This window comes from Thunnus albacares, chromosome 21, assembly GCF_914725855.1.
Source record: "Thunnus albacares chromosome 21, fThuAlb1.1, whole genome shotgun sequence".
NCBI lineage: Eukaryota > Metazoa > Chordata > Actinopteri > Scombriformes > Scombridae > Thunnus > Thunnus albacares.
In genome coordinates, this window is record NC_058126.1 from 20,293,831 (window position 1) to 20,316,759 (window position 22,929).

Sequence of the window (22,929 nt, forward strand, 5' to 3'; positions counted from 1 at the left end):
AACTTAATCAGTCATATTTCTATAGTTGTTTGTGTTCTCACATCATCACCAGGGGGATTCTGCTTTACGATGTCATCTTTATTTAAAGAAGTTTAGTGTATCCCAGCCATGGGCCTTGCATGATTTATTTCACATAAATATACAATAAGAAACGTGTGCTCAAAAAGGGTCTATTTGACTGTGTGTAGTGCATGAATGTGTACACTAGGGGGCAGTGCAGTAAACTGCCACACAAACAAACCACACACTGTGTATGTGTTCTCAGCTGACTGTTCTTGCTTCAGTGACAGGACAGATTGCAGTGACATGCTTTATTGGGTTAAAGTTTTACAAGCAACCATAAAAACAAAACATTTAAAAGGTCAAAGGATACAATTAATTCCTTTACAAAGCACACAGAAAAACATGTTTTTGGTTATTTTAGTTAGTGTACATCAGATAGGGTTTTTTTTAAAAAATATAAATCAGATTTTAATACTGCTTATTTGACATGCCATACATTATTTAATTGTGCAGCACATCACCGTACATCGTCAGAATAGAGTCATTTGGTGAGAGGATTCTGCACAAACTGTTTCCTGATATCAGAGCAGCAATTAAAAGTCTGTATCCGTCGTTTGATTTCCACTGATTTTTTGCACGCATGTGTAACTGCAGAGGCGATATACAGATATTACTCAACCACTGGGGTTTTTACCATACGTGGTTTTGACTATGACTCTGACACATGGAAACATTCCGCTTCCCCATAATCTGTCTGTCTGAGGAAACGTTTTGTAAACGGCAACATATGATGTTGAAATAAGTAAAGCCTCTAAAGTGAAGACGTCACACTTTAAGGTTCTGTTGCCTTCTGTCCTTCATCATAGCGCTACGAGTCATCCTTGTCTTCAGTGTTTAAATTCATATCATGATGCGGTGATCGCATCAGATCAAACCTAAAGGGCGCTTCGTTTTTCTTATCCTGTAAGCTGGGCCTAATTGTGTCTTATCGCTTAATTAATCAATGAATAATTACATTCAGTGTCAATTTTTTTTAAAGAACTATAATGTCAAGTCTATTAGATCATCAAGCACTTCCGGTGACATATATCAAGAGAAGATAAGACTGCAACTTGTTAAAATATGACACATTAGTCAAGAAGAAAAGAGCAATTTCCAAATTAAGTGAAACTCTGTGCAGCAAAGGGAAGACGAAATGCAACACAGCCTGTAACTGTCTCATTAACATGAAAAAAAAAAAAATTGCACACGACTTTTAAGAAATAACATCACCATGGCTGTGATCAGTCCTTTCATTCCCACAGTGACACATTTGATTCCAGTTTATTTCTGCTGCTAAACCACAGATTCAGAGAGCTGCATCCTCCTAGTCACTTATGTGTTATAAGAAGCCAAGTCCCGTCCGACGAAGAATCCTGTTCAAACACTGCAGGTTTCGTTGTAAAATGTTAGTGTAGTTCTCCTTCATCGGGCTGCTGGAGAAAAATCCTCCGGTCCGCAAGCGCCGCCGACCGCGGACAGGCTCGATGTGAACCCGGAGATCTGCGCGTCTGCTGCCCTTCGCGTGTGATCCCTCCCCTCACCCTGCACACAAAGCGTGTGTGTGTGTGGATGTGTGTGTGTGCGCGCGTGTATGTGTGTGTCTATGTCTGTGTGTGTGTGTGTGTGTGTGTGTGTGTGTGCGGGTTGGGTTGCTGCTACTTTCAGGTACACCTCGTAAAGTATAAAATCTAATCACGTATTTTAAATGATTTGAGTCGTTGAATAAATGTAGTTTAACGCAGATTTCACACTAACACAATATCTAATGTAGAAGTTGTCAGTGGTGCTTCATTTTTTAATTTTTGTGTAAGCCCAACACAAGCTTTAGCGACGTATTTAAGACAATATGCTTGTAGACACGGCAATGCTTCCAAGTGTTTATTAAAGTGTGGAAAAATGAGCGACAGCCTCAGTAAGAAAAGTGTAATAATCTAGTTTTCAATGCTGTGAGACATGAAGGCAAAAACGGCCACGCATTTAAACAAAAAACATATAAAAACGCAAACGTCCCACATGCAGGCAACACCTGAACGCAGCATAAGCCTCGCGTGTGTTTGTGTATGTGTGTGTGGTGTGTGTGTGTGTGTGTGTGTGCGCTTGAGCGCTGTTTGTGAGGCAGAGAGTTGCGTGCGAAGAGCTCGACATGTCATTCAGAGGAATCCGCCACCTGAAACGCGAGGAAGTGAAGGCGACTCAATTGGGTATAAAGCATCAGCCAACATCTGCCCCGAGCAGTGCAAAAGCTGATGAAAACATCAGCTGGGAGCTCTTGTAGGACCTCTCCGGTTTATTTTATTTCCCTTGGATTTATCATTTGGCATTACGGAGTCGGTGCACCCTGGGAGACGCATCTCTTTTCTGCACTTAAAGTGAATGTGACTGTGAGCCAACACAATACTGGAATTAACTGACAGCCACAGAGCGTTTGGGTTAGTTATTTTTGCTTTTATTTATTTTTTCTGAAAGAGCATGAGGTGATTATTTTGTTGTTTATTTTCAAGGATACGTCATGTCTTATACGCTTTTCTATCTATTTATTAGATAAGCTGCTCTGGTGTGTATTTGATTTGTAGCTTTTAGCAATTATTAGTATGTTATTAAGCTTTCACGTGCTGTAAATTGTAATATTTTGATCATTCACACGTGTCATTTTGTTTTAATTCTAATCACAGTCTAATTGGTGTTATTTCACTTTAATTTTAGGGATGCACGGATTTACAGCATATTTCACCCCAAGGAATGACCTTTAATGACATAATGTGTAACAACCAGCCTGAGCATGTTTAAATGCTCTCTCTCTCTCTTTCTCTCTCTCTCTCTGTCTCTTACACATGTGTTTAAGTTGCTCTCTTCAGCCACATGTAAAGTTAACGTCCACTCTTTGTCATCCGCAGCGCACCTGTTACCTCCACGGAGTGCAAGATCATGATCCCTCCGGGAGACTGCATGTATGCGGGCAGAAAGAGGAGGAAGCCCATCCAAAAACAGTTAAGAAGCGCTGTTCAGTATTTCTACATCTGTTAAATGAATGCACATTTTCTTGGGGCTTTTTTTTTTTTTTTTTGGTAGCCTGGTAAAGTTTAGGGTACAATTCAAACTGATTTATTTGGTTCATAAGATATGAATCACAGGAAGTGATTGAGCGGCAGACACATCAGAGTTTGAAAATAACGGTATAAATGCCACACATAAGCCTAATTACCAGTCTAAGGTGGTTATTGCATATTTATTGTTGCAAACATATTAGAGATAGTGGAGTTCTTTGATGAAATAATAAGCTGACAAGGCAAACTCTGCTTACTGTAGCGTAATATTTGGGGAAACTAAGCAGGCTGAATATGTTGACTTGTCTTCCTCTTGATGCCCAATGATTGTCTGAGCAATAACAGGAGTAACAGTATATAAATATATATATATATATGTACATGTGTTTACCCGCAGGCTTGGGAGTCACAGTGTGTATTTGTTTGCTTGTGTTTTAAGTGTCCATACTTTTTGAGGACAACTTTCTTTTTGTACAATCTTGTCTGCTGATGTCATGAATAGTGAATCAGTAAGTTATATAAGATCTCGAAGAGGGAAGTGGTAATTAAACAAGGCCTGTGGCATTCATAAAGTTTTTATGTTTTGCTCTGCCTTTGCTGCGCATCTGAAATGAAATCTTTGCCACATCGAAATCGATTCCGTATGTGCACTGGACAGAAATATAACTTTTTAGGGCTTTATAATTATCGAGCGATCCTTCTATGTTTATTACTGGGATATTGATGTTGTTTTGGCACCTTGAATGCCTCATACATATCGCTTAAGCAAACTTTTATTTTACTTAATAAATCCAGAGCGTTTTACAGTTTATTAAAAGTATATTTCACATCTGACATTCCAATGTCATCATTTGTATATTTTTCGATAGTAACTAGTGGAGCGTATTGATTATTAGTCGGGTCATGGGAATAAAATGTGGTCTGAACATTCATGTAAAAGTATTCGGCCTCTGTGGAGATGTACAGAAACTCTCAGCTGTGGAAATCGGAGCTGACCATTACATATACGGATCATGTTAAGTTCAGCTGGTAAAGCTGCGGTACACCATACAAGAATACACAAATAACTCTGTGCCTAAGGTGCATTTTACATTCTCCGCGGCGCTGAGAAGGAGTGCAGCATGTCCAGTACCTCTAATATCAGGAGTCGCCACAGTGGATTTTAGTAAATACAGATATTTAGCTTTACTGTAAACCTGCAAGATACACGCCAGGAAGAGGAAGATATTTCGTAAGGGCTGAAACTCGATATGACAAAACACTTAAATCATTTGTTTTGTTTCATTACGAAGAAGCAAAGTTGTCATTGGAGGAAACACAGATCACAAAGTGTGGTGTTTGGTGTATTGGGGACGGCTGGGTGAAAAGGGAAAGACAGTTTACAGAAAGAGGGACTTGTGCAGACTGTGGTTTATTTGGTCATGTGTCTCTACTTGGGTTGGCAAAATGCGGTGCATGCCATACTTAAACCAGAGTCAGACAAAGCATGAGCCTGTAGTTTGTTCGTCATGATGAGGAGCGAAACTGACGGGAATCTATTTGGAAGCCATTCTTGAAAAATAAACTCAATACTTTCTTTATAATTCGGCGCTCTATTCTTTCGCGTTGATCAAAAAAAAAAATCAAATAATCACACAATAAACAGAATTGTAAGACAGGTATTGTTCCATTTGTCCCCCTGAGTTGATATGTTTTTGGGGGTTTTAATGCAGGGCGGCCACAGTTTAGAATTCAGAAAATGTATATCATTAATTATGTTCATTGATAACAATCTTAATAATCTTTTAGACCAAGACCGTCAGGGGTCGGCAAGCTGACAGTGTAAGCTTTATGATAAACCTTGTGTCATGTAGTGTGTATCAAATTTAAACTAACTTTACCTTTAACAATAGCATGGCTCCAACAAGTTCAGTTAATGGTTTTCTGTGTGCTGCTGTCACTTACTGCTTGTTGAGGTGATTCTCAGTGCAGTCAAGTATGTGTGCAGTGAGATAAAAAAAAAAAACACGATTAAGTTGGGGGCCATTTAGCTAAAAAGATACTTATTTTACAGCTGAATGCATGACTTCTTATTGTCTATCTACACATACACACACACCCTGACGCCCGCTCTACTCCATATATCTCTCTCTCCCTTTCCGTCCATCTCATCATCAGGAAGCCGTCCTCCTCCAGTGAGAAAACCAACCCGTCCAAGCGGCACAGGGACAGGCTGAATGCTGAGCTGGACCGGCTGGCCAGCCTGCTGCCGTTCCCCCCGGATGTCATCTCCAAGCTGGACAAGCTGTCTGTGCTGCGCCTTGCAGTTTCCTACCTCCGCGTCAAGAGTTTCTTCCAAGGTAATGGAGGTAAAAAAAAAATTATATTGGCAGTGTCTGTGTGTGTGTGTGTGTGTGTGTCTGTGCATGTTGCTGGGTTAAGGCAGGTCAGGGTTTGATAATCCACTGCTGACATATGGGTGTGATACAGCTTACTGGATTACATATTTATTGTAATATTGTAATGTATTGTATTGTGGGTATGGAAGCCTGTTAATATATTAATTGATTCTAAGGAAAAGTTTGATAGGAGGCTACATCTGCATCCAAAAATATGTTATTCATAGAAACCAGTAATTTCAGAAATAGTAGTATTAACTATTTGTAATAGCAGTAGCTCTAGAAGTACTATTATCCAGTTTTTAGCAGTAGAAAAACACTAAATTTTATGATTTTTTGGCATGGATATGTTTACTAAATATATTCAGTATCATTAAAAATGTTGCTTATGAGAAACTTAAAAAGTCTTGTTTACTCCCAAACTGTATAAGTCAAACTCTTGTGCTGAATGATGTGTCCAACATTCAGGCTGGTGTGTGTGATAGTGAAAGACATTCAAATGGCAGATACAGAAAGAGATTATGTGCAGTATATTCATCTGCATTGCTTCTCTCTGAACTCTCTCTATCATTTGTCAGTAGTGCACCTCTGTCTATTTGTCTTAAATATAATAGAAGGGAAAAATAAGGTTTGCTAACACATACCTATTAGGTTACGGTGGTGTGTTTGAGTCTTGATGTCTGTAAAATTGGAACTTTTTTTGTAGGCCTTGTTAGTAAGACTCCATGACATAAAAGTATACTTGCTTATGTTTTTGATAGAAGTTTTATTAAGTTAGTGAAGTGATTTATATGTGAAGCAGGCGTCTGTGATGGACTGGAGACATGACAGCATCCACCCCAAATCCCAAATCATCCCTTTGTGTCTTTCACTCACATGTAATTAAAAGGCTATACTGCAGCCCACACTTGTTTTCCCACCTTCCCACCGTCCACTGAGCGCCTCCCTCCCTCTCCTCGTGTTGCTCCACTATCCGCTTCAAATATTCATGGCCCACTTCAGAACGTATTTTGTTGCCGGTGGCCTCGGCAGCTGCTGTATCAACACGGAGGCTACTGGCGCAGCTGGATGCAACAGCTCTAAAAGACGAGTTGTACTTTTTTTTTTATTTTAAGAAGAAAAAGAATTTCCCTCTGTCCTGCCAGGGAAAATGCATGTGATAAAGTAGGAGGAGGATGAGGGGGAAAGGGAGGGCAGTGGAGAGGAAGCAGTGGAGAGGTCCTGTGAGGCTCACTGGCTTCCTAGTCCTGGGGGCTGAAAGAAAGTCCTCAACGAAAGCTGTTTTCTTGGAGCCTGGCAAGGGATTGTTAATGTTCTGCAGTCACTGCAGTTGAAAAGCAGCTGAATTTAAGGTCAAGCTAACAGTAACCAAGGCTGCAGAGATGTAACAGGTGCATCAAACAGTTTCAAAATAGATTTTTATAAGACTAGCTCAACATGTGTCATAACTAATGTAGAAAAAGACAGTTTGAAATCACACAGGGCCCTTGTGGTTTCAGGCAACATCAGATTTCGCAGCCATCTCTTCTTCCAACACATGTGCTTCTCCTCTGTCACCTTCTTCTTCTCTGATCTTTAATCTCCACCATCCACTGCTTCGGTTTGGCATTGCACCCAACAACTGGCATCCTGTTGGCTGGAACCATGCAACTTTACACACACACACACACACACACACACACTCACACACACGATCACTTGTTTAGCTTAGCCATCACGCAAAGCTGCAGTACAGGTGCTAATCGGACTTATTAAAGTTGCCTCCCCCCCGGATAAGGGATCACGCAGAGGTAAAGAAAAACCGCTGCCCTCGATGAAGAGAGATGCTGAAGGGAAGAGTTGGAAAATGAAGAGGGTTCGGTCATGCGTGCGGAGCTGATAAAAGTGTCGAAAGGTGTGTTGAATCTGTTGAAAGTGAGGCGGTGGTTGTGTATTGTCCGGCAGCGCAAAGAGTTTTCCAGAAACCTTGACTCTCTCTTAGCTCATCTTCCAGAGCTGCACTAAGTTTTGAAGTGTTTTGGTGGCATTTATCTGGAATTATTTTAACACCTTCTCCTCTGAACTCTTTGAACATGCTTTAATATGAAAGCCGCTGTTTGTTTTGGCTCCACCTCTGCTGGATGCCTCGTTATCAGTGGCAGTAGTGACCAGCTTATCTGTCATTTGATGCTAAACTAATGAGATTAATTAGAGTGGAACATGAGGGATTTTGGTTCTGTATACATCTGCAATCTCTGCCCGCTTTCTCTCTGCACATCCCAGTTGTCACTCACAGTTGCAGTTTTTCCACTGATATTTAAACATGTGGCGTGACCAGAGCTCTTCCAGATACAATCAAGATGAGCAACAAATACATGTCCACATCCTTCCTGTGGTTTGGAACAATATTCGTAATCATCTCTTTTTGTTTTCTTTTTCGTACAGTGAGTCATTCACTGAAAACATGAAATGAAACCATGAAACCTGCGACCTTAAGTTTCATTTGCTTTCATAAACCACTTTCATAAAAGAAGAATAAAGATTGTTCCACTTATACTGATGCAGTTGTTCTTTTTGTCCACTAGGGGGACTGTGTGAAGTTATATGAGCAACAATGCTACTGAGTCAAAACAGTTCAGTTAGTTGGGATTGTATGTGGGTGCAGGATTTGGACTCAAGATATTAAAAACTATCAATAAAAAACACGAGCTGTTTGTCTTTTTTAAAGCATGAATTTATTGACTTCATTTACTCTGTTAAAAGAGAGTTGTGGGTGTCTGATGTACAGTTTGTAAGGAGGTTTAGAAAGGGAGGGGAAGAGAAGAAGAAAAATCGTGTAGCAGGTGGTTTTGGAAGCTCCCTGAGATTCTGCTGGTTTTGTCTGTTGCGTGACTGCTCGAGGGTGGAGCACAGTGAACAGTGTGTACCTATGCGCTATATGCAAATGTACCACAAGGCTGTGTGTGTGTGTGTGTGTATGTGTGTGTGCGTGTGTGTGTGTGTGTGTGTATCTGTGTAAATAAAAAGCAACATCAGACAAAGATTCACTTCCCCTAGTTTCCCATAATCATCTTTTTTCATAAACTTCCACTGCGGTGCGTTCACGTGCACAGGGAGATAAACGACCTGAGATGACTCCGTGTGCCATTTTACATTCCTCAAGCAGAAAAGTTAGAAACAGGCGCTCTTGTGCCAGATATTTAGTTTCCCACATTTTTCATGAGGGAGCCTGACATGGACAAATATAATTTATATTTCATTAACCGCAGTCCCTCAGGCTGAGAACTACATTATCTCTCTAAGTGGCTGGATTCAATCTATTATAAAGTTAAACTTACATTTTCTTGGAGTTTAAAGAAAGACACTAATTTTATTTTTAAATAGATGGCCCCAGTCTTTTATTGTAGACTACATTTGTCGTAATTCAAAAAAAAAAAAAAAGTCTTTACTTAAGAATACATCTGCTTAGTTTTCTTTTTATGTTAAAGGTGTATATTGACTTTGCTGCCATAGTCGGTTATCTCCAGTTGAGTGGACGTAGTGGGAATGCATATAATAATGTTTCTGTATGCCGTGGCACAGGTAAAGCATGCCAAGCCAGTGAAAATGGGGCACAAGTCCAGAGGGGCAACACCCCCACAGTCCCTCCAAACGCATCCAATCCCCATTAAAAAATAATAACAAGAAGAAAAAAAAAATCTAAATCATCATTTTGTAGCCTACAGGCTGTTCTTTTTGTCCCATGTTTTTTGTTTAATTTTCATTTTAGGTCAGGGTATCCATATTTTCAGCATTTTTAGGCAGATGCCCAAGTGAGTAGGTCCATGTGCATGTGTGTGTGTGTGTGTGTGTGTGTGTTGACAGTCAGCAGGCTGTAATTCCCTTCTCTTCCATGTTAGGTCTCTGCCCTCACTGTAATTGCTGAGCTTGTTAAATATTTACCCTAAGGATTAGCTATCCCTCCTCCTTTGTCTTTCTGCCCCGATTGCCTTTATTTCTCCTCCAGTGTGTATGTGCTTTTTACAGTCTGTTCTGCGCGATTGTGTTTCACTGCTTTTTATCTCATTATTGGAAACTGGAACTTGCTTTGTTTAAAAAATTTAATCAGGTTACGGCTTTACTTTATGAAGAGATCAGGTAATTAAAGGTGAATCTTTAAGAGAATGATGCATTTTAAATTAATTTGTGTTATTTCGGAGTCATTAAAGCCATTATGATCTCTTGTAAAATAACTATGGAGGAGTCTGCAACCTTTCTTTTCTTTCCTCTTCTTTTCTCTCTATCCTCTGTTGTTGATGCCTGATGAGCTACTATGAATTCAAACTGGCTCTAACAAGACCAGAAGGCAACAGGCCTTGTGATGAGAATCAGATGGGAGATTTAAGGCTGTGGACCTGGAGACCACATAATAAAGGACAGACCCTCTTCCTTAATGCGCAGCCTGCCTTCCTATAAATAAGACTAGTGTGTTGTACTTTTATAGGATTGATATCAGTAGATGTAATGATTCTCTTGCTGGCATGATGTGTATATCTGTAAATCTACAGAAAAATCTGCGTTCTTTTCAAGGGCTTTGTTTGTGTGTGAAGTGGTCCTACATTATGTATATGTGCAGTACTTTGGCTTTGTCTGCATGAGTGTGTGTATAACTGTGGACTTGCCATGCTGGCTATTTTGACCATATGTGCCGTGGTTCTTCGGTGAGGTGCGACGGAGTCTTATTTTGACATCATCTGTCACCATCTTGGGTCTTGACCCTGGCAGCAACTGCGATCTGATTCCCCATCACACCCTTGGAGAAAATAGGCAGCACTGACATTAATCCATATGTATTTCTCATTACCCATATCCATGTCTGTCTGTGCTCATGATCACTCTTGGTATCACATGAAAGGAATGTATCTTTCATCTTTTCCGGTGTGGAAGTTTCTCCACCCTCAGTATTGAGTCACAGGAACTGGTTGAATCGGACCTTCATACCATATTACTCTCTCTCTGCTTTTTGCATGTTTTATATGTATAGTTCATATATTCTATTCATATTTCTTTTAATATTCTTCCACTTTTTTAACTTTTTTAGACACTGCCCCCATTAGCAGATAGAGTAGCTATACCAACTTCAAGTTATTACTTACCTCACAAACCCCACTTTAACATGTGGACTGCCAGTAAATGTGACTTGTGCACTCCTTGTTTGGCTTTTGACAACTGCATTTTCCTCATTTCACAGTGGTTTTTCAACTCAAGTAACAGCTGTATCACCACTGTCAGTTGGGTCGAAGGAGTTTTTGCCTTGCACCATGCAGAATATTGCATGCATGTGTCTATGTATCGAAATATCTAAAAAAAAAACAAATTTTCATATGTATCAGTTGCAAAATAACTTACACTTTGCAACAGCTGCTCATTTATTTAGCTGAGGAACTCACAGTGTGTTTTTATGACTTCTGGTTTCATCAAGTCTGACAGGAAACATTATTTTTAAGTCTTAGCTCATGATCAACTTTTAGAGGGACAACCAACATGATTACCAAGCAGATGATTCTTAGTGTTTAATACACATGTTGTGCAGATTGAGGCTAATTTTTAACAGAATTGATGGAAAGTGGACTCTAACCACTAGCAACAGAAACAGTGAAAACAACACAGAAACTCTCTCTGATAGTCTTTCTTTGAGTCTTTGAAAAACTATACACACCCACATCATTCATCACAATGCATGAAGACCTGCATAGTCCCCTACGTGAGACGTCAACAACCTGAAAACCATCTAGATGAATTCAGTGCTGTGCTCTTTCGCTTTGAGTAAATGATCTGCTCTGAAAATCATCAGTGTCATTGCAATATATCATAACATCCCCTTAACGTTACCACCAAAACAAATCTCATGCACAAATATAGATGCTTGTGGTGTGAATGTATCCACGTCGCAGTCAGGTTTATTTATACATTTGTGTGTGTGTGTATGTGTGTGTGTGTGTATGTGTCTGCAAGCCCTCAATTAAAGCCTCACCTTCCCTCATAGCTGTCAGTCCAGTCAGGGGTGTTGACAGGGTATGAGAACACACACACACACACACATAGACACATACAAATGTGTACCTATCTATTTTTTTTATACGCACAAAATATATACAGCAGCAAACATTGTTTACATCAGCGCTGTGCATCCGCTGCGTTGCTGATCTTCAAATGTGTGCAAGCTAGTTTCAGTATGTGTGCTGTCTGACTCTAAATGCTTTGTGAGCTATAATTAAAGAGGAAGAGAAAGACCACAGATCCCGCAGACTCACGCCAGGCATACGCCACTTGTGACGTCAGCCAGCAGACAGGAGACGGTTTTGTAACTAACCATGCAATAGAGGAAGGAGAGAACAAGACAAAACAATCAGTCTAGATCCTTATTCTCTCATCTATAAATTTAAGAGAATTTCATGGATGTAAGCACCCTCTTCCAAACTATTTGGGTTAATCCTTTTCGTTTCAAATCTGTATCAAATGGAGTCAATTCAAGTGCCAAACCATTCAATTTTCCCAAAGAGGGAAGTGCATGCAGTGCGTGATAGGAGCTTCTAAATTGAGTCTTTGCTCAGGCGTGAACATGTGTATCGGGTCACATTATATATGGACTGTTTACTAAACTCTCAGTGACCCCAGACTTTTTCCTTCCCTATACGCCGCAACCCAAAAGCAGACAAGTTGGCAGGGCAGAGGCCAAGACACATCAGCGAGCCGCATGGACTGTAAATGAACTGGAAAGGTTTAGTAATAGAAAGGTCAAAATGTGGTCGATTCATTTTAGTTTTTTAGTTTTTTTTGAGACAAAATGTCTTTGCTCTTTAAATTTCTGGTGAATCATAGACTTTAACCCACACTTGTTGACACTGAATCATGCGCTGACATAGTATTGGCAGCTTGTTTGCTTTCTCTTAGACCCGTTAACGTCTATTCCAATGCAGATGTAAATTATGCGCGTTACTACTCTAAGCTCAACACTCATCCTTTGTTTGCTGCTTAATTTCTTTACCCGCTGCGCTGCATAGTATATGTATTTAGTGTTGGCTCAGAGCCTACCACATCACGGGCAAACGGAAACATCCTAGACAGGTGCATCACAGCAAACCTCAGATCATCTGTTTAAATATTGATTCACATTACATATTTGGACAGAGGGCAGAGGTAACAACTACTTGAACAGATTTATGACATCCTGCACTTGTTGTCTGTCTTTGTGTTCTTACAATAAAGAAGCATCTGTTGGATTTTTGGGTTCAAAACACAAAGATGTCACAACAAATTAATTTAGTGGAAGTTGATGGAAATCTGCTTTTTACATTTTACATTGTTTTTGACTGGACTGCAACAGTGGCATCAGGTCTATAACCACGATGGTCTGTCACTGAGTCACTCACTGACTGACTGACTGAGTGATGAAGTTACTCCATTTGTCAGCCGAAGGTGGCTGAAGCTAAGTATCCCAGAATGCATTTTGCATCAACTGACAGCAAGCAGCAATGGCAGAGGTTAAACTGTTGTAATTTTCACTGCAGAGCTGTTAATCTGTTAATCTGTCACTTTATTAAGCTAAATTTTTTTCAGGCGAGAATATTGCCACGATTACCTACCGAAGGAGACTGTTGTGTGACATTTACATGAGAAGAGAGCATCTGTGCACTGTCACCAGGGTAACTTACTGTCAGTTTCCACATGTTACATACTGTCTTTTCAAAATAAAGCACTTCCGTGTTCATGGTAAATAAAATAAAAGCAATATAATAAATATATTTATGAATGCAAACTTTACACACGGAGCACACTGTATTGAGGTGATGGAGAAAACTTGTACTTAGTCCGATAACTGTCTAACAACAATTTGATGGTGAATAAAGATGAAGAAACTCCACAGGCTCCAGTTGATTCTTACTTGAATATATGAGGTTTATTACAAACAAATATCTGATATCACAGAAGCCTTTGACACAGTGTATACATGGATCCAGTCACACCAAAAAACTTAAAGCATACAGTAAAACAATGGTTCTTATAGAGTAGCTTAGCTCATGCCACCTGGGAGGGGAGAAAACGTGGGCAACTCCAGGTCAGAGTGAACTCTAATTCAAAATAATGAGGATAGCTTTTGTTACCCATCCAAGGCTACCACCTTATCTCCTATCCTGGCGCCCTGAACATAAAACATCTTGCGTGAGAGACCATGAAAGCCAGAGAGGCCCTGTAGATTAAATCATCATGGCATGGCATTTATTAGAACATTCCTTTATGAACATAAATTCATATATTGAACATCTGGTCTTCCACATGGGGTCATTTACACTCAGCATTAATGATTGACTTGATAGTTGCTGTGTTAAAACTATCTTTCAGGTTGTGGATAAGTGAAATAATACATAAAACATATATAAAAAAATAGCCTAAATCTTAACTCAACCCTTCCTACAACAGCACCATATAGTCTACACCCAAAATCTAGCACAATGTATTTTTTTCTTGGGTTACAACTACTGTATGAAAAGTGCTATACAAATTAATAAACTTAAACTTACATAAAAACAAACATCTTAAAAATGTTGCGATGTTCATGTCTGATGGTAACCAGGTGACGTACAAATTAAAAGCCCTCCAGTGTTTCATACACAGTCCAGCCATATACTAGGTTTTACAGGGCTGCCAAGTTTTATAGTTAATAGTATCAACCTCCAAACATCCATATTGGTCAAACCACAACCATTTCATGAGAATCAGGATAATCTGAGCCATCTCACCCACAACCTGTTCTCGTTGACCTGTGGCACTAGTGTCACTTGCTTCCAGGTTTTGACTATATTTGGCTGCACAGCTCATTAACCCATTTGTTACATCTGTCCATACCTTTTTTGAAGTGAACACTCAAACCTACTGAAGGTCAAACCCTTTGCCCTTTCCATTCGCCCCTGTACTTTGACCCAATCGCAGTTAATAGGAATCACTGGGAATCAGTTAAACTTCTTTGGTAATTAGTATCAACGTGGCGAGCAGTGAAACAGTGCTGATTTTTTGATGCCTTACTTGCACCGGGTGATTGCACATTTGACTCCTACAGCACGCAATGCATCAAAGCCCAAAGGAAGCAAAGACTTCAACCCATCAGCCCATCATATCAGTTAAATGTCATATGTCACAACAAGCCTGGAGACAGATGTAAGCTGAGTGGCCAGCGCTGTTCTGCTGTTGGTGGCACGAAATCTCCAGTTCACCCCGAGCTGTTGCATTATAAGACTTTTTAAGAGTAATAAAAGGTGACGCTCTGAATGACATATTTTTCTGAAAGTGGACAAAAGTGACATTTTAGCTGTCGTGGCACAGAGCAACCAGAGCTTTAGCCAGCGGGTCACATTCTCACATTTTCTTTTGAGAATTCATTCGATCATTTGATGTAACTTCATCCCGATTGACAGACAGAGTTTTGGGGATCAACACACATCACTAAACCCTTATATGTGTATTGATTAAGAGCATCCAGGGAGATAATGGATCGCAAAATCCCAATCTGTTTGTGCGTGTGTGCCGTTGAAGCAGAGCAAATTTGCTCCTATGCATGATTATCATCTTCAAATTGGTGTACCGATTAAACCTGTCACCCCATTTCTTCCTCTCTTTTTTCTTACCTTTGTCTTTTTTTGTCTTTCTTTCTTTCTTTGACCATGACTAACATTTCTCTCTCTTCTTTTTTCACTTTTTCCTCCCTATGGGGTTCTGCCCTTCTGTTTGTTTCACTGACCCCTGTGAAAGAAAATCACCTCTCATCTCCATGTGCTTCATGAAGAGTGCGTGATCAGGCTAAATGCCAGTGCTCAGGCTTTTTCTCCTTCCTCTTTCCTCCACATGCGATGTCTGTAATTCCGTGCTACAAGTTCTATATACAAAGCTAGATGTATGGCCGCTTAATACATTTCCAGTGTAAATGTTAATGTGTTCCTGGTGTTATGACTAACCTAATGCCAGTGCTCAGGATCTTATCATTCCTTTCCTTTATTTTGGCATGCAGAAACCCTGTTCATTTGTTGTGAATGAGCGTAGACAGAAATAGGTTTACATGCTACGCTAATATGTATACTTGAATGAAATGAATGAAACATCTTTAAAGAATAGGTTCACGATTTTTCAAGTATATCTATATCAATAGTCAGAAAGACATTTCGCTTGCTATGATCATTCTTCCTGCTAATACCTCTAATGCCTCATATCAGCTTCAGATAAACGTTTAAATACATTTCTGCACAAAACGAAGGCTGTGGATTTTGTCCCCCATCACTTACATTGAAAGCACATTAGGAAGGGATATGTTAATCACCGGTATGAACAAGAGGAATGCTTACAGCAAGAAAAACCTGTTTTAATGTTCATATGGGCACCTGACTGTTGTTTCAAGACAGACTTGAACAATTGTGAACCTATCCTTTAAATGTATTTAAATATGTATTTCCATACCCATAAATCTTTCCTCAAGAGTTTTTTTTATGTCAGAGTGAAACACTTCATCAAAGCTACACTAATAAAATTGTTAAAGGTTGGATAACAGCTCCTTAAAGTGGGATGACTGATTTATTGCATTATTCCCCCAAGCTGTTGAGAAAAGTCAAACTGGTATTAGTTGCATGCATATTTGCAATTTAAATGTTGGTATATTAACTTTGTTGTGGCTAACATATAGTTATTACCCGCTCAATGATTCCATGCTAAATTGCGCATTAGTTGCATGTCGGCTCATTCTCCCACCCTCTTGCATGTGTGTTTGCCCCCTCTGCAGTAATCAGCCACACAATAGCCGTTAACTAGTGCGACAGGCCAGCCATGCTAATCTCTTGTATGTGTCGAGAACCATGAATGGAGAAGCCGCCGTATGCATTTAGGATCCTCACAGCTAACTCATTAGTTGCTTGAATCAAAGGCATGACACTGGCTTTGTCCCTGCCTGGCCTCTCGTGCCACAGACACTGAACTCGCTTGAGTGGAGTTGGACTCTGCTGGCCTGGGGGGGCCAACAGAGCCCCCTGGGATCACAAAAGGCCATAAGTGAATTACTCAAATCACTGCCGAGGGGGGCCCCGCTAGACGCTAACTGTAACAGCTAGTGGCGGCTGCGCAGCAATGGGAGGTGTGTTTGTGTGCAAGTGTGTATGTGCGAACAGACGGGTAGAGTGTGTGTTTGAGTTTGAGTGAGTGTGAATAGACAGCCAGGACTCATGCAGAGGGAGCAGAAGCCTTTGTTGGCCCAACACTATTGTTGGAAGCTGTCTTGTGTAATTACTGTCACAGCTACCGCCTAGCGCGCCGCTCTGCCTGAGCAGGGCAAGCATGGAGGGACGAGGAGGAAAGCATCAAGCACACCGAAGCGCCTGGAGTTCAGGTTGATAATTGTATTATGGAAGCACTTTAAGCATGCAGTGGTGCTACAAACACGCTGACAAATCCCAGCTGTTGTTTTACAGTTTGTAATATCATCGCGTTCGATTTGAAATACACGTTCCTCTGAAAGATTTTTTTTCTGCTATTGGTTTGCAGTGTAGCTATTTTTATAAGCACGCCACTCTAGCCATGCTTAACCCCAACTACACCCCTTTTGGCTTAGATTAAATAATTTCACATTGCCAATTTATATTCATCCCCCCACACAACAAACAAATAGACTTTGTTGATCTCCATGCAAACATGCAATATGGCTTACAGATTCAGCACTGCCCAAAGCCACATGTTGAAAGCCCATTTGATAACTCATTAAGCCTCGGAACAGTCATTTTTTTATTTGTTGTGGCATGCGGGCATTTCTGCACAGAAACAGCTTCCTGAGTTTAGGAAAAGTTCTGCGGCTGTTTATTGTGGGATCACTGAATTTGAGAAAACTGGATCCATTTGAAACAATGCAGGAATGCATATAACCAAAAGAAAAATATCTCTAGATCGGGTATTGATTGGAGCATTTTAAAACATGCATACAAATGTCTTATGAGACAGTTCTGAAGCAACTTTCTTATTGCCATTCTTGTCTGTGTCCCTGTTTGCACGGATTAGAGACAAGCCACAGGGATCTGATTGACGACATGACATGCAGTAGACTCACTACCCAAACCGAACCTTGGCCGTCATCCTGGCTCAAATGGCCTCCAGTTTCCTCCCAGCGAACACCCAAGGCTTATTAGCCACAGCGCAATCAATTTAACATGGCCACCCGCATAAAAAGCTCACTGGTGTCAGTAATGCGATCTGTTGACGGCTAAACCGAGCGAATGGAGAGGCTATTCACAGCGGCTGATGAATGAACTTGGTGACACTGCAGTTCTGGCACGACACGGAGCAAAGTCTCACCAAGAGAAACCACTAAACGGCGGAATAACGACGCGAAAAGATGCCATCATTAGAAAGTGACGACTCAAACAAAACCGCTGTACCGCTCGCTCGCTCGATGTGCTGTAGCTACAGACACTGTCACCTTTGTCGCTGCACGCTGTTGTCTTCATTTTTGCGTTTAAATACCAACAGTGAGTGATGGAATGAATGGAGTACGGCTTTTACAAACAATGTCACTGAGGATCGAGTTAGTTCAGAGGAAGGCTACTCAAGTGGCACGAGCACCACGTGTACTACATGTCATCAGTTTGTGTCTTCAGGCTTGCTGCTTGGCCGTACTGTACATCAGACCGTTTGTTTTGTCTGTCACCTCCATTTATCTTAATTGAAGCATGCTTCAGTGTGCAGCCCAGTCCCTGCTGTTGTTCCCTAATGTAAATCGATATGTTTCCATGCGGTTGGAAAGATCACTAACCAAAGGTGGCATCTGACCCGATACAGCTCGATAGGCTAACTACCGTCAGCCAGATGAGGTCCCCTTTCATCAGCATTTGATATGGGAAAACTGGAGCACGTAACTCACCCAAGTAAAAATAGTTGGAGAAGGTTTGGGGAGGAGTTACTTTTTTTTCAATCTGAGACAAGGTTAGCCAGTCAAATTTCACTCATACTAACCCCAAAATATCTTGCTGTTAAAGGCATGTACTTCAGTGAGAAAGGGCTAATTAAAGAGGTCCAGAGAATGTGATGCAAGAGGGTGTTTAAAAGGGTTTGTGTGAGTGTGTATGTGTGTGTGGTTTTTTTTTTATTGGCTGGCAGGCCTTCGCTGCACTCTGCGCACCCAGAGCGGTTTGAACTCCTGCTCTCTGCCGAATTATGTTTGAATGAGTGAACCTGACAAAATATTTTTAGGATGGGGAGAGACGCGAGCAGAGGGTAAAGCAAGAGGGAGAGAGGGCATAGACAGTCCTTCCTTATCACACACACTCACACACACACACATACACACTTCTACTTGGGCACTGCGAAGAAAGAGAGTAGCGAAATGTCAGTTAACAGCAGCAAGATCGTCTCTGACTTGACAGCATCCAGGTTCTGCGGAGGTAAAGGTATCCAGGCAGTCAGGATGGAGAGTGTATTGACTAGAAGAGAGAGAGAGAGAGAGAAAGCCAGTGACTTGTGCTTGACTCAGCCCTCCAGCCATGCAGGCATTATTTGTTAGTCAGGAAAAAGGAAGGTATATCTTAAGTGTTCAACAGTAAACAGAGACATGACAGGGTCCTCATGCTCACTGGGGTTTTTTTTTTTGGGATGCGTATGTGCAAAAAAAAGATTTGCAAAACACTATGGGATGTTACATTATATCCCTCACAGATCCACCTCACTTGAAATTTCATTACACTGTTGAAATCATTGAGAAAAAACACCAGCAGGGACCGATGACTTCATACAATGCACACGCTACAAAAAGAAGTTTGGCAAGAACATCTTTAGACTAGTCAGTCATTTTAAAAGTGCTTCCTTTATTTATAAATGTGTTGAAACTAGTAACGGTTCTATCCAGCAATGTTTTCCTGATAAAAAAAAAGCCTTGACTTCCCCGAAGTCTGCTTAGTAAATAGAATTGCCATTTCCTTGCCATTTCTTTGTATTTTTTGGTGTGTGTGTGTGTGTGTGTGTGTGTGCTGGATCACTGGTCACTGGAGGTTTTTACTTTTACCAGCACTAAAGGCCCACTGGGGGAGTTCATGCTAAAAGCTCTCTGAGGCTTTCTGAGTGGCTTAAACTGTAGTTTCATCTGAGAGGGGGGGAAAAAAAGAAAAAGGGGAAAAGAGTAAAAGATGTAGTGAGTGAATAATAGAGGAGAAGAATGCTATTTTTAAAAGCTGTGTTGCACTCCTTTCTTGTGAAGAGTTGTGGTTGTCATGACATTGCCTACATACACCTTGGAAATTTAGACATTTTGATTGTTCCATTATGGTGCATCATGTGAATCTGCTGTCACAGTCCTTTAAGCAAAAACACAGGAGTAACATTTTCAAAACAGGTATGATAAATGCAGTTTAACAGCCTCTTGTAAAGACCGGTTACCAACATTTTAAAGGCGTTTTTTTGTAATTCATTGCTGCTGTGAGGCATTAAACCAAAAGTGAGCTGATTTGACCTAATGAAATAAAAAGTCTCTTGGCTGTTGCAGCACTAATTGAATCTTAAACACACACTTTTAAAGGATGACAAAACACAGCAGCAACATAAATACACTAATGAGGCTTTTAATGTTTTTGCACGAACGTGTTATAAAGTATTATCTTTTTTGCCCAGAACACTCCAAAAATGCACCAAAAACGAGTCGTTCTCTGTCTGCAAGGATCATGACTGAGCTGTTGTCAGTCACGAAGGTTCCTTTGTGTTTGTGACCTTATTAAAAATGGAGCCACAGGCACCCATCCTCTGGACCTTTCAGGGGCGAGCGCAATGCTAATCTAATGACTTATTCATCAGGTACAATGGCACGACCTCTTAAAGATGGTACATGACAGAGAGCAAAAGGATCATCATATCGGATGCAGGAGCTCATCGCAGCTAATGCGACAAGATAAGTGAGCTACGTGTGCGGCACAGGTACGGGCTGGTGTGACAGATAAAGTTGAATTCGCGTTCAAGTCGGCTCAGAAGCAGCATAAAGGATATTTGCGGGGAAAAAATAGGAGAAAGAATAAGACGGAGGGAGAGGAGCAGACTGAGAGAAAACAAGGAAAAACTAGAGAAAGGGAGAAAATGACAGAAAGAGGTGGTGAAGAGAAGTGTCAGACTCTCTTTCTGTCCCCAAGGATCATGTTTAAATTGGCATGTTGCAAAGAGAGCACTGTTAGAATTAGAATTTAAACAGCTGCCGGCTTCACCCACAGCAACACACACACACACAGGCACGCACACGCACACACACAGGCACGCACACGCACACACACACAGGCACGCACATGCACACACACTCGCACACACACACACTCACGCCGTGCCCTCCCCTGGTCTAAGTTTGCGTGCGGAGCAGTGAAATTCTCCATGCTAATGTGCCAGGGTTTGTTTTCATCATCAAATTGCAAATGTTTTAAATATGCATCACACACGCACACATATACCCACATTTATCCAGAACACTGACAGTCTAATCCTTGTTTTCATACAGTGTCATCTGTCAAATATAGAGCTGGAAGTGGCTTCCACTTATGTTTATTTTTCATGCACCACTCCCATAATTTTTCAATCATATTTGATTTCTAATGCAGCATTTTCTTGACCCATAATAGATGTGAATGCTTTCCCTGGCTGTGTCTCCAGATTAACACATGCAAGGGCTTTTCACAGCATGGGATAACAATTAGCTTCAGTACAGAGAGATTAAAGGGGAACAGAGTGGTGTGTCTGCATCTGTATATGTTGACTGGAGTATAAAACTTTCATGATATTCAACTCCGTCAACTTTAAGTTACCTTAAAAAAAAATCTGGAAATAATAGAAAAAAAGATTTTTCTTGCTTTCAGTGCATCTTAGCCATATTGAAAAAGGTGTATACAGTGTAAAAACTATCACTAGAGGCAAGCCAGAGTTGATTCAAAGTTGATCTGGAACAGACAAGTAACATTATCTCCAGCCTGGCACATGTATTTATTTACTTAATGAAAACCAAAACTCACAAGACACAGTAGTGGTACAGAGTTATGCAGTGTGATTTGACAAATTAAATGTGATAAAATCCTCATTCTGAAGTCTAACCCAGTTTCCCCACTGTTAAGAGTTAGCCCGGCCCGGCAAACATTTTGACACAGAAAAGATGTTGATATGACAGTCTTCACTGATGTTGAAAGCCTGTGTAAATATAGCATCGAAATCAAAGCTGAGTCACATCCACTCGTCGTCCATAGCTGCCACCTGCGTCATTTTGTGAAACTGAAACTTCAGTATCTGACTGATATAAGTTCAAAACAGTTTCCAAAGCTGTTTTCACATGTATTTTTACTGTACCATATACCATCACATTGTAAAAACTTTGGCTTTGCTTGTGATGATGTTGAACTTTGCTACCTCGTGCACATTTGCACCTGTCAAATGTTTGCTGGGAGGCCTTATTTGATTTTCTGGGGAAAAAACTGCAAATCTTAGCTTAAAGATATGGATAACCCAGTTTAGGATGAGGGAGTGTGAAATGCTTGCTTGCCTAGGGTTAAGAACCAAGTCATTGTAGGGTTATCACTTGGAAAGTAATTGCTTATTATACCATGAGAGCAGTCTTTTCAGAACTTGTGCGTTTCCAATACATCCAACAAAATTATTCTCTTTCACCTATAAAAACAAGGATAATTTCTCATTTTCCCTCCCCAGAAAAACCAAAAAGTTATCCAATGTTCTTATCACCCTTGCGCTCAATAAAATAAATGTTGTGAAAGCATTGGAAAGCCAAGAGAAAAGAAAGTTCATTTTCGACAGGGGAAATGGAGAAAATCATGGCTTTTGGGTAATTTTAAACTTCATTCCCCTTTAGAGGGGGTGATAACAAAAAACATCTTTTTTTGATTGGTCACTGGGATAATAAAAGTGAAATTGAAGCTGAAGATTCGTCCAAGCCTTACCATGAGTAATATGAGGGTAAACAACAGATCGCTGGAGACTCCTTCCTTGTGACTCATGAGCTACAAGTTCTCAGAAAGGAGAGAGAGAGGGAGACAGGCATGGGGGGAGGAGGGGGGGGGACCATAATAACATCATTGTGGCAGTTTGAAGTCGCATCAGGCCTATTTCCCAGATACAGTAAGTACAGGCTGTCTGCATGTCTACTGGCCTCTCGCCACTCAAAGGCCACATTCATGGAGGCGCTGCCGCCCTCACAGAGGGCAATTGGATCCACCGGATACCCTTCCCTTCTCACGCAATGTTGTGTAAACCCGGGGAAAATGACCTCAATATGTCCTAAACGAGTTAAGGATGAAGATGCCGCACCCGCTCACATGTCTCAGGCATGATAATGTGGTGATAGTTTTATAAATACTCGCTCTCATGCGCACACACGCACACACAGAAGCAGCAAATACTGATTGTCCTGTGTCTGTCAATGTTTCTCGCTTGAGCTGATTTGCTGTTGGATC

At 40.7% G+C, this 22,929-nt stretch overlaps 1 protein-coding gene across 2 annotated transcripts in view; it reads left to right on the forward strand.

The window, feature by feature from the left end:
- The first annotated feature begins 2,131 nt into the window (after nt 1–2,131).
- LOC122972822 overlaps nt 2,132–22,929 on the forward strand; it is a 68,262-nt gene continuing 47,464 nt past the window's right edge. Inside the window, exons 1-3 of one of the 2 annotated variants that reach the window (XM_044340166.1) lie at nt 2,132–2,474; nt 2,940–3,032; nt 5,247–5,437. In XM_044340166.1, the coding sequence (XP_044196101.1) occupies nt 2,971–3,032; nt 5,247–5,437 (253 nt within the window). In that variant the 5' untranslated portion in view covers nt 2,132–2,474; nt 2,940–2,970. The remainder of the gene's footprint in view (nt 2,475–2,939; nt 3,033–5,246; nt 5,438–22,929) is intronic. The other variant, XM_044340167.1, reaches the window with a different exon arrangement.